Source organism: Toxotes jaculatrix, chromosome 1 (assembly GCF_017976425.1).
Source record: "Toxotes jaculatrix isolate fToxJac2 chromosome 1, fToxJac2.pri, whole genome shotgun sequence".
Taxonomy (NCBI): domain Eukaryota; kingdom Metazoa; phylum Chordata; class Actinopteri; family Toxotidae; genus Toxotes; species Toxotes jaculatrix.
In genome coordinates this window covers 20,924,075-20,936,467 of record NC_054394.1, presented here as the reverse complement: position 1 = coordinate 20,936,467, position 12,393 = coordinate 20,924,075, and the positions used below count along the sequence as shown (strand labels likewise).

Sequence of the window (12,393 nt, the reverse complement as noted above, 5' to 3'; positions counted from 1 at the left end):
AGGTTGCCTGTGCAGACCTGTGCCCTTCAGGTGAAATATGGTTCTAGGTCTTCTAACTTTAGCTGGCATGCAGACATCACTGCAGTAACCTTGGCAGAATGATGCGAGCCATGGCAAGAGCCACTATATCCCAAGGATAGACAGCATGCCAAGAGTGGCAAGGCCACGTGACTATTGGTGGGGTATGAGAATGTGCGCTTGGAGTATTCAGCACTGACAAAAGAGGTTCACACTGTACTCACAGCAGGACTGGCACTCACCCTGCACCAAGAGTTCAGCCATCGACTCGCCTCCATTTGTTTTAACCTTGTAGTGGCCGCAGTCTTCTTTCGTGGCCTCGTTAATGATCAGAATATGTTTGCAGCCATCTTTCTTGAAGCGATACTTGAAAGACTCGTCTCTTGTCAGCTCCACACCGTCTTTCTCCCTGCACAGAAATTCACACAGCAACCGAAATGACTGTGATTACGTGTCGTGATTAAAAGTATCAGAATTAAATGCATGGGCAGGTTTTCAAGAGCTGGTTAAAAACATCCTATACTGAAGTGAATCCAAGCTCAAAGGTCCTCTTACTATTTTTAGAGCTTTCAGCCACATCTCACATTGTTATGATCTCTCTCCCATATACGACCACATGACCCGAAGTTCACATTTAGGTCATGTGATGACAACTGAACCAGTTTCATTTACTGAATGACGATTGTGAGTTCATGTTGTTTAAAGTTCTGAAAACAAGAGGCAAGTGACCTTTGAGCTGAACAGTAGATTACAACATACCCTCCCCAAAGGTCAAGAATTACTGTCCATGCACAGGCTAGAAACTAATTTTAATTCTAGAGTTATACCATATTATTTATTTTTCCTTTTGTAGAGTCAAATCTTTAAGTCTAGGTAAATTTCAAAGTTTCATCATAAATGATTTTACTCTTTCACACACTGATCTTCAGCCCTTGTTCCAAGAAAATGATTTTGGATTCAAATAAAAGCGTGATACACATTTGCACCAACTTTCTCTTTCCGATAAAGGTCACATGGAACATGCTGATGTGACCTTATCATTGAGGTGATAATTTACAGCTTGCAGAAATACTTCAGTCTGTCACAGAGACAGTGCTCGGAGGTCTGGCATCTGTCTGTGGACATGACAAACTCAAATGCCATCTGCTGGGTGTCTGAGCAACAAACGCTGAGCATGAGTGACTGAAACTTTGCTTTAAGTTGAAAGAGACTAAATCTGATTATGTTTTATAAACTGAACAATTTTGGGAAACATTTTTTTTGGAATTTGATTTGCACAGGTAGTTTTGAGTGATGCTACATTTTTTGATGAGTCCTTGCAGGATTTATGATGAAAGGGCATGGACTAAAAGGCAGCTGATTTGTGAGGGTAAAGACGGATATCTCACCATTTAACATTGGCTCCTTCCTCTGAGACTTCACACTCCAGCTCCACTCGCTCACCCTTCATGACCATCTGATCCTCCAGATTCTTCACAATCAGGACAGGAGGCTCTGCAGCAAACAGATAAGAATGAGAGACTGAACTGCAACTCTTTATCTGGCAAACTTATATTTTCTGGATTGCTTCCTCTAAACCTTAATTACCTTTAACAAAGAGCTCAGTGGTGCATTTCTCCTCACCCACCACACAGCAATATGCAGCATCATCTGCCAAGGAGCAGTGGTTGATGGTGAGGTAGCGCATGTTGCCAACACTCTCAAATATGTACCTTGAGAAAGAAATGGATGATTTTTACACCCTGAAGGCTGTTTCCATGTATTTAACACAGCATTTGTGACAAAAAATAGTGTTTTCGGGCATACAACATATTATTTTTCAGGCAATTAACAACCAAATCTCGTGACACTTACTTGCTAGTGATGAGATGAAAGGACAATGTAGGGAATTCGGTCATGTATTCATGAAAATAGAGGCAAGAGAAAGACAGAGAGAAATTAAAAACACTCAATAACATAGTTGAGAGTTTTGCTGAATGCGTGACGATGTACAGGTACAGCATGGAGCTGAGGTGAATTCAGACCTTCCAGTTGGATGAATTTCTTGCCCGTTCTTCAACCATTTCACGTCAACATCTGGATTGGCGACCTCCACTGCTAGTTTTATCTTATGCCCCTTTGTCACTTGGTAAGCAGGATCCAGCTTTTTGAGGAAAGCTGAGTTTCAAAGTACAGATACAATGTGACGATCAGTCATTGTTTATTTACATTGTGTTAGGATTAGATCAAGTTAGGCCCATTTCAAGCTTTGCGCTCCAACCTGCACTTTTCTTCTCCTCTTTCTTCATCTTCTTCAGTCTCTTCAGCATGCCTCTCAGGTCGGTAATGCCGTACTGAAAAGCGATCTTCTCAAACTCTGAAGGAGGAGCATGGCTGAGGATCTCCCACACGTCCACATCAGGCTCTGCGCTCACCTGCACAGCTCTAATCCATGTAAACCAGAGGAAGACATTAAAACTGCTCGTTTAGCTCAGAGTTTGCATCTTACATTTTGAGTATAGACTAAAGGAAGTAGGCTAAAAGAGATATTTGAATACTAACATTTTGGTAATAATTCTGAATTAATTATTAACAAGCAACTAATAAACAAGTGATGTTTAGTCAACTTCATGCATTGTTTACTAATTTAGAACAAATAAATAGTAGATTGATAATGTAATAAAATGTTTTTACATAAAATGATGATTTTTTCAAATCAAAATATGCAGCCTGAATAATTGTCATAGTCCATAAATAATGTCAAGTGTTTTTGTCTTGTGTCTGTTGTCTCGTGATTTCTGCTTTTATTTTGAAATCTTATCTCCTCTTGTTTCAGGTTGCCTGCCCTTCCTTCATGTTTCCCGCCAGTCTGATTGTCTTCCCCGCCCTGATTGTTTCCACCTGTTTCCCATTACCTTGTGTCTATATATTGTCTGTGTCTCCCTTTGTTCTGTTGGCTTGTCTCTCGGCAAGTGAACCAGGGTTATTTTTCTTTATTTTATTTAAACTTTATTTTTGATCATGCTTCTTGGAGTTGTGCTTTTGGGTTCAGTCTTTTGTTCAGTCGTGACAGTAAAGCTTTAATCCTTAACTACCTTTGGTGGTCATGGACTTAATAAAAGGGACTTTATATGTATAGTATGTATAGTTAGTACAATGCTTATATTCCCTTTTTTTTTATATGGCTCAACCTGCTTACCTCCCTCATGAAAATTGTAGGATTTAATGCTTCCAAGATTTTGTTGGAGCTGTTTCACCACCATCTAAAATTTCACTCTTTTCCTTTCTCCTCCTCTCCCTTTGTCTCCCTAGTCTGTTTGTTTTTATCACACCTGTCCACTAGATGCCCTCAGCAACTTTTCTTCCTCAGCAAATCACCTGACTGCTGACTGAGTTTGTGAGCAGCCACGTGCCTGCAGCTTCCTCCCATTAACTCATTAGCTCATCAGTATGTAGACAGCAGTTTTTTGCCCTTTGACAATAGGTATCTGCTAGATTATCTAGATTACCTGAGCTGCTCATAAAGCTCAAGCTTTTTGTTCTTTTTTATCCACCTGTCATTTGTTGTTGCTCATTTGTTGTTGCATGGCGCGAGTTGCTGCCTCTAGGCCTGACTGATTACAGTAAAGTGCTTTTTATCTACTCTTGCAATGTTTCCACGTGATCGGGTTCTGTGCATCACGCATGCAAGTAACTGTTTCTGAATACTGCAAACACCTTGTTGCATCTGGATAGTAGGATATTTACAGTATTTTGTTAAGGGACAGCTCACTTACCTGTGTGTAATGATAATTAAGTTTAACAACTGTGAAATAATACAGTCAAGTGTTTATTGTTTTCAAGTGAATTAGTAACATAAAATAATAGAAGTGTGCACAAAAAGTTTCCCTGTGACATCTAGACAGCACGTCAGCAGTCTCTTACCGATTTGAGGATTTTAAGAAACTGCTGCTCATTCAGAGGTAGAACCCAAGAGGCAAATATGGCAAAACAAACCAGACAAGTTAAAACACAGCAGAAGCAACACAATCAGCATATTAGAAATATGCTTTTAAAACTAATTAAATTCTTTAACACTGGCAAATCTGCAGTGAAGCAAGCCTGCAGTAATTAAGCCTAAATAACGTATGTTAAATCACATGCTAACATCATGCTGTGTTTGACATGGTGTCTAATTTTCTTGTGCACAAGGGAGACTATACGAATCGAGTGGTGGTGTGTGATACACAGTGATAGAAGTGTTTTTTGACGTGTTGGAAAGGTGACTTGGGCTTATGAGGAAAGACTGCAAAGTGTCAGAGAAAGTGAAAGGCCAATCATCAGGTGAAGTGATGATATTGAATCTAAGTGAAAACCAGCAATAACATGTAAAGGAGAGGGGGGAAAACTCTGTGTCTGATGGGTATTTACCAAGTGTTGCTGTTTGAGTTACTGTAGTATGAGTGAGAAGGCTTTCAAGATACAAAATGCAACATTAGTGATCACAGGATTAAGATCAGTGTTATTATAAAAGTGCGATAAGATAGGATGACTAGATTTTCAGGAGCCCTGTGTGGTGGGAAATGAGGACTTAAATGGCTACATGTGAATATATTTCAACATGGCACAATGTGCTTTCACTGCCAGAGAAATGAAATGCTTAGAAGATGCTTTTGAGAAACTCAAAAGCATGGTAAATCTCATTTTGTTAATGTTCAGGCCTATTTACATGCAGATACGTGGTATCAGGTGATTATTTCAACTTTTAGTTTGCAAATGCAGGAGTTGCTTACTCTCTGAAGATGCAGGGCGATCCAGAAAGCAAAGAATAAGACAGAATTAGATTATAAAAAATGAAAAAATGTTTTACTTTTCCTGTGAGTCTACAAATTACTGTGGCTATTTTGCACTTACTTACCTTTTTTTTAATAAGGTGCTGAAGTCCAGCTCTCCCGAGTCTTCATTTCCATCTGTACTACTGCAGAAATATCAGCCACCAGCAACAAAACATCAACATCAACAGCACAGAGGGTTGCTTGATCTCTCCAAAGTAAAGATAAATGTTAATACTTAACAGACATAGTTTGTTTTAAATTTAAAAAACATCCATATTGCTAGGCTTTGACTATTAATCATTTTGTGTTCACTCGAGCTCCAATATGCCAGAAAGACAGTACAACACAAATACTGAGATTAAAAAGAGACACTGGATTGGACATAATCACTCTTTAAGACTGAAACAAAACCAGTGGGTTGATAAGAAAAAAAAGTGAAAGTACAGGCAGATGTTTTGCTAGAGAGACGGGTGCTCCCATGTTTGAAGGAACAGTTCCACATCTTAGGAAATACACTTATTTTTTTTTATGCATCTTTAATGTCTGTGTGTTAACTATGGAACCAGGGGGCAGAGGGCTGCCTAGCGAGGTGCCCGGGGAGCTGGGGTGGATCGGTGCCTTCACCACCACCACAGCCATGGTCGCAGAGACAGGGGATCTGCATACCAGAGGCGTACCAGGGCCTCTAATTAACACACGATATCTCTGTCTCTGATATATCTGCTTAAAGAGTACAAACAACAAGTTGTTTTTGGGGAGTCATGTACTGTAACAACAGCCTAGCTACCACAATGACTTGCTGTCACAGTGAGGTTGACAGGCAACCCGAAAAAACACGGCACAGAAGTGCTGTGTTAACAAATAAACCGTCACCAAATAGTTAAACCATGTATTTGCATGTGTGTGCATTTCTGATATTTCCCCAAAGACCTTATCTCTTCCTTTTAATGATAATACTAATAAAACAACTGACAATATATGTAGACTGAGATACATTATTTTTGACTGCACAAAGGTTCACTAAGTGTGATGCAAATTGGACAAAGTTTGTTTTACTGGCATTTTCACCCTTCTGGAGCATTGATAGTAAAGACGCAGACAGGAGTGAAAGAGAGGAGTATGACGTGGTTATGTACGTGGTTAAGCACTTTAACCTTTAGGTTCCCAGTCACCTGTACTTCTGAACCACCTGTTTATTCCTGCCTCCAGTCCTGCTGGCTCCAGTTTCAAACTGAACACACAGGTATGAACGTGGTCTCAATCTTTTTGTCTAACTCTATCAAAGAGTGCAAATAAGTATATTTCCCAAAATGTTCAGCTATTCCTTTAAGCCATGAGCAGCAGCAGCAGCAGTCGTCCAAGCAAGAACAATACAAAACACTCAAGGTTAAAGAAACCAACAGTCATTGGGCCCTGCTTGATTTGTGGGATGAAAGATAGAAGACAAGGGCATTGAATTGACTGTGTGCTTGTCTCCTGCCGCTGATCTGACAGGAGGATTAGAAGGTGAGTCTCTGGTTTATGTGGTGAAGTTACAACACACCATAGCTGCACTTCCTCTGTGTGGCAACCCTGTGGAAGAGCTCGGCTCGCACTTTCAGTACGATCAAACCACCGTCAAAGCTCACTCTGCGGGGTAGCTGTTTGTGCAGCTGGCTCTGCTGTTTTGATTGCAACCCAGGAAGAGATCAGAGAGAGCTGACGGCTGCAACGGATGCATGTTACTTAACAGTTTAATAAACCAAATCTCTACATATTGAGAGTCAAAGGTTAACACAATTGTAGCTACTATAATTAGCAACTGGACATCCAGGATTTTGAATTTGAGCCCTCCATCTCCGTTTAGCTCTCTCATGGTCTTCCTGCTATGGTTATTCTCTCAAATTCAGCAGGTTGGAGGCTGCACCATCCACAACACTGGTTCTGTTTGACTCGAAGGCAGAGAGGAAACAGGCCACAGGTGAGAGAACGTGTCTCTGACCCTGGTCCGGATTTCTCTGTTCTGTGACAATCAGAGTTCTCAGAGTTTGAATTTGAGCCTCCACTGTTGCAACAAACCTTTACTTTACTACCTTGTTGATGGTCCACTTCTCTTCTTACCGGCTTCACTCCTGATAGGTTAGCATTTCCACAGTTATTTTTTTTTTTTTTACATATAGCATGGTAATACTCCACTGTTTATTGTCAACTGTGTTTGAGCATTTTTTTTTCTTGTTCTAACCTCTTAAGTCCTTATTAGCCAATATAGTGGTTAACATAAAATGTGACTTCATGTTAATCAAGTCTGACAAGAAACTAATTGGTCAAATTTGTTTTCCTCATCAATTTTACTTATCAATTTTACTTACGCAAGAATACTGGTGACCAAAAAGATGCTGATTTTCATCACTACGGCACATTTGACCAGTTAATGCCAAAAAAGGAGAATCGGCATATATTCAACTGTAATGTAAAGTGTGGCCAAAAGTATTTTGTATTTTCTAGAAATTAATTAAGTTTCATAAAACTTACGTGCGCCTAAAAGCCGTTCTTATGTCCAAGCCTTCAACAGCACGAGCCTCTGAAATGCAGAGCATGATCCAAAGTCATTGTGATACAAGACAATGGTGACTAATCTGATGGTATTAAAAGCAATAATAATGTTTTTTTTTTTAAATACACAAAGTCCTCACCATGTACGGCCAATTCAAAATTACAGCTGTCAAACTTGTCCCTGGATGAAACCTCACATCTGTAAGCTCCAGCAAAGTTAGCCTTGGCAGCGATGATGTGCATTTCAAACGTGTAGACCTGCAACCACGTGCATGAGGAGAGATGTGAGAGGGATTACATGATAAAGTGAGACAAACATCTTTTACACCTTAATTTATAAGTTATCTGCAGCATTATTAGTCAGTTTCAAATTATGGATCTTCAGCTGATTGTGCCACTGATTTTCCCTGCTCACTTTCCTTATGAAGGTTTCTTTCTCTGTCTTACACTGGAATCACTGAAGTGAAACTTTTAGGGGTGATGTTTTTGCCACAGCATAACCCTTAAGCTAGCGTGCATGTGGTTCATAGCATGTTGGGTGAGGCAAGAACTTACCCAACTGGATGTGAAAGGGGCGAGACTTGCAAAACACTTTTGTTGCCTCAAAGTAAAATGTTATATATTGCAGTTTTAAGCTCATTGTAATGAAAAAAAATGTGCCATGGGCAGTTCCTTACATGCTCATTAAAAGGAATAAAATAAATGGGTATAATGTATTTACTGATATCAAAATCTTAAAAAAAAAAAAATAATAATAATAATCTGCTAATGTCTACGTTTCTCTTTGGGTCCGCAGCTTTGCATTACCTTAGTGTTGCGGTCATACATCTCCTTTAGCTGCAGGTGTTTCCCAGACTTGCTGGCGAGGTCCATCCACTTCCCTTTGAACCATTTTATTGTGGGTTTCTTCAGAAGTGATTCAGCGTTCACTTTAGCCACAAATGTAATGTTTTCACCTGCACACAAGAGCAGGTTGTCGTGTTTATTTTATCTTTATTTCAAATCTTACTTGTACTTATACATATTCTTATGTTCCCCCAAGATGATTTAGTTTTTCTGAATTGTAATTCTAACTAATGGTATGTTTTGTGAAGTCACTCACCCACAGTGACTTCTCCACTCTGGGGTTTCTCTGTGAAGAGTCCAGTCAGGTCCTGTCTGGTGTCTGGGGGCTGTTCATCTGAAAATCCAATGGGTTTATTGTAGAATGCCACAACATGAGTTGCAGTTAGAAATCAGGGTAGGGAATGAAAACCATCTTCATTCAGTAGACTGATGTTGAAACTTGGAGATATAAAGGTTTAATCTGCATTCAGGGATATTTAAAGATATTTGCCACTGGATTAAAGACACTTTCTGTACCGATAATGAAAATTCGTTGAAACGTGACCTTTTGGATGTGGAAAAAAAAATAGCTGCATTTGTGTTGGACTCAAAGAAATTTCCAGAAACTTCCGCCAGTCTTTTTTGTGCTTTTAAAGCAGGTGATTCCAAAATCTGAGGGGCTCCGTCAAAGTATTAACAGCAGAATATTTGAAGTTACCGAATTTCAGTTGATACCTTTATTTTTGTTATTGGTGACGAAAATACATTTTGGAATTACAGTAGGCAAAACCACCCATTTTGAGCTGTATTATTTTCCATATTATTTCAAGGCAACACACATGACACTAGAACAAAAACATTTAACGGATGCATTCAGGGGTCTTCCAGGTGACACAGGTTTACGAGACTCTTATTACACAACATAACCAAGAAAACATATGTGTCAAAACACAGAATGTATGATATATACTTAATTGATATAAAATAGACTGAGATGTTTTTGACATTTTCAGGAGAAGCTTAGCTCAAAGGTCATGATGGCGTCGGGAGAATGATGTACTGAACAATAGAGTAAATGAGTGACTGAGCAAAGGAATGCTGGGACTGAGTGACTCACCCTCAGCTGGCGGAGCATCGTGTGCTGGTGCGGCTGTCTCTTCCCCTGTGGGCGCTGCTGCAGGTGGAGCGGAGACCTGTTCTGGTTCCACACTGGACACCCCGGGTCCCTCAGTAGGGGTCTCAGCTGGAGCGGCTGAATTTCGGTCACCACAACAATAGCAAGGCACAAGTGAGAGGAAGAATTCAATAACAAATAATGAGCTCCAAAAAGCAAGTGTCCAATCTGCCCTACTTAATTTATATTTGTTGGAAAAATGTAAATTATTTTTTGAATGTGGAAAATTTTGATAAAAAGCTAATTTTCCGTTCTCCGTTCAGGACACATAATCAGTAAAATGTCAACATTTGAGCCATTTAATTTCTGTTTGACATTCTTTTAAACACTGTTTTGTCTCTGGTGAACATTTATCGCCCAAACGTTTCTCATGTCTTATCATCTTTGAATGGCCGACTGATTTTTCCATTCGTTATCAGCTGCCTCTCATGCCTTCCCGGAGCGCCAGTCAAGTGGTGGTTACTCATGAGGAAATAATGTGCTGGTGTGAGGGTCAAGGTCACCGTGCAGGCAGAGTACGAGTGGCTATGATATGAACCACAGACAGCTGTGGGCGCTCGTTCGTCACACACTCGAACCATCAGTCTGCTGACTTTCTTCGAGATTTGTTTCCACCTTACGGAATCCAAACAAACAACCTCAGCAGGTCACACTGACTAATGGCACAAATGTTGCTTTGTGACGCACTTAGCACACGGCAAACAACACAGTGTTCTATACATTTTGTAAACTGTAAATTGTGAATCCAGTGATAAGACATGTTTACAGCTTTAAAGGAATAGTTGGATTTTCCTGGAAATATGTTCATTTACTTTCTTACCAAGAGTTAGATGATAAGATTGATACTTCACCTTGTACCTGTAAATGGGAAGTTACACCAGGTGACAGTTAGCTTAGCTTAGCATAAAGACTGGAAACAGGAGGAAACATTTAGCGCAGTTCTGTCCAAAGGTAACAAAATCTAGGTACCGGCACTTCTACAGCTCTTTAATGGACACAATTTACAGAATGGGGTTTGTAAAATGATTGGAGCTGTATTCTCCCATTTAAAGCATGAGTAAACACTGCATTATAATAATAGTTATAGTTATAATATAGTTACTTTCTTTATTCAGTAATAAATTCATGCAAATTAAGCAACTTTAAATATTTCAATGTGTAATAAAATCAATGAATAGCTTCTGTTTGTAATTCCAAGCTGACAACTGCCTTGTTTGAAGTTCCAGGTGTCTTTTACTGAAATTGTGAGGTGTATTTTTGGAGACGTAACATGTTAATTAGCGAGCTTTAGAGGTCAACAGCTTTAGAGGTGCTGGTAGGCTGAATGTTTTTCACTAATGAACAGAGCCAGGAGATGCTAAGCTAAGTTAACGGTCTCGCTCACACTTCAGAGTACAGGCATGAGAGTGGTATCGATCATCTCATTTAGCTCTTAGCAAGAAAGCAAATAAAACGTTTCCCAAAATGTTGAAGTATTCCTTTTCAGAACAAACACTTATCGAAGATGGATCACACAATGCCATTTCAGAGATTTGGTGTGGGGCAGCTGACAGAGGGTGAAAAACGTGAGTTTGTGTGCAGAAACATCAAGTGCATGCAGTGCATCAAACGTTTACTGACTCAGTGGTTTTCTGTATTGAGTGCCCTGCTTTGCTTTGTGCTCTGTGTTGACTATAAAGCCCGTAGGTGAGCGAGCGGATGCACAGCTGCAGCATCAAAGTCTCCCACCTGGCTTTTCTACGACCTTCAGCTCAAACTTGACCTTTGAACCCCCAGCAATCACTGCATAGACATTGGCATCTTCCTTGGTTACAGCTGTTATAGTGAGGGAGTGCTTGTTTCCATTGGCTGCGATCGCATATTTGTTTCCACTGGCAATGTCCTTTGAGTTGCACTGCCATTTTACTTTTGCATCAGGCTTTTCAGTCACTGCTTCAAAGACCACGGAGGACCCCTCCTCTGCCTCCTGTGTCTTTGGTTTTTTGGTAAATGCTGAAACTGAAGAGGGAGGTTGGGTTCAAAATAAAAAGAAAACTTTTTGACAGTTTGACTTTTTTTCAACATGTCTGCTGTTAGGGAACAATCAGATCATTCAGTGTTGTCTCACTGCGTGTTTGTTGATGAGAACATTATCATAATGTGAGAAAATCAGCTAACTCTTTGTTAAGTGAAATAAAAGATCCAAAATGTTGTTTTTGTTTTATTGGAACTTAATCTTGGAAGTATACTGTAACACATTACATAGTGAAACAGAGAGAGAGAGAGACAGAGAGAGAGAGATGATGGGTGGGGTAGGAAGGTGGGCCATTCATTTTTTAGCAAAAGAGGAAGAGGACTCATGAGCTGAGTGGCACCTCTCATGAAAAAGTGCAGTGTTGTACAGTCTGCAGCACACTGGGTGGGGCTAAGTGAAAACCAGTGAATTTACCTTTTCCCTCATCATACAAAAAGGCTATTGGATTATTATTATTGATGTACAAATATATAAACATGTGAATAGAATATTTTTGGAACTAAATTTTAAGTAACTTATATGTGACATGAAAAAGTTTAATCTACAACAGTTACACCTTATAAATTCCTCATTCCTTTGTATGTCAAAATGTCAAAATATTAATCTGCAAAGTAACCAGTAACTAAATCTGTCAGAAAAATGTGGTAAAAGTAATGTGTGGGTAATGTGGTAAAAAGTAAAAAGTAAAATATTTGATTCCCACTAGGGGAATGGAAGTACAAAGTAGTAAACAAACTACTAAAGTACCTCAAAACTGTGCTAATGTACAATACTTGAGTAAATGTAGTTAAATTCTACCACTGCCTAAGAAGATGCTGCTCATCACAGGATGATCAATATCTGCAGCACACACATTATAACCATCCACTCTGTCCTTTGTGAGAAATTTACTTGCATTAAGTAGCATTCAGTCAAAGCATTGTTATTTTCAATTGTGATTTCAGCGTGGAAGTAAACTGGACAAAAATCCAAAGATGGTAAGAGACACATCTGGAATATCTATAACAAACTGACCATCAACATACATTTACAAAGCT

At 39.5% G+C, this 12,393-nt stretch overlaps 1 protein-coding gene across 5 annotated transcripts in view; it reads right to left on the bottom strand.

Moving 5' to 3' along the window:
• Positions 1–12,393, bottom strand: part of mybpc3 (myosin binding protein C3) — a 32,635-nt gene that overhangs the window by 17,352 nt on the left and 2,890 nt on the right. For 2 of the 5 annotated variants that reach the window (XM_041043852.1, XM_041043869.1), the window contains exons 2-16: positions 11,071–11,340; positions 9,286–9,420; positions 8,446–8,523; positions 8,151–8,299; positions 7,484–7,601; positions 7,323–7,371; positions 6,884–6,922; positions 4,895–4,954; positions 4,770–4,772; positions 2,279–2,442; positions 2,043–2,175; positions 1,873–1,875; positions 1,606–1,730; positions 1,407–1,512; positions 261–427 (exon numbers count right to left, since the gene is read on the bottom strand). In XM_041043852.1, coding sequence (XP_040899786.1) covers positions 261–427; positions 1,407–1,512; positions 1,606–1,730; positions 1,873–1,875; positions 2,043–2,175; positions 2,279–2,442; positions 4,770–4,772; positions 4,895–4,954; positions 6,884–6,922; positions 7,323–7,371; positions 7,484–7,601; positions 8,151–8,299; positions 8,446–8,523; positions 9,286–9,420; positions 11,071–11,340 — 1,599 coding nt within the window. The remainder of the gene's footprint in view (positions 1–260; positions 428–1,406; positions 1,513–1,605; positions 1,731–1,872; positions 1,876–2,042; positions 2,176–2,278; positions 2,443–4,769; positions 4,773–4,894; positions 4,955–6,883; positions 6,923–7,322; positions 7,372–7,483; positions 7,602–8,150; positions 8,300–8,445; positions 8,524–9,285; positions 9,421–11,070; positions 11,341–12,393) is intronic. The other 3 variants (XM_041043861.1, XM_041043885.1, XM_041043878.1) reach the window with 2 other exon arrangements.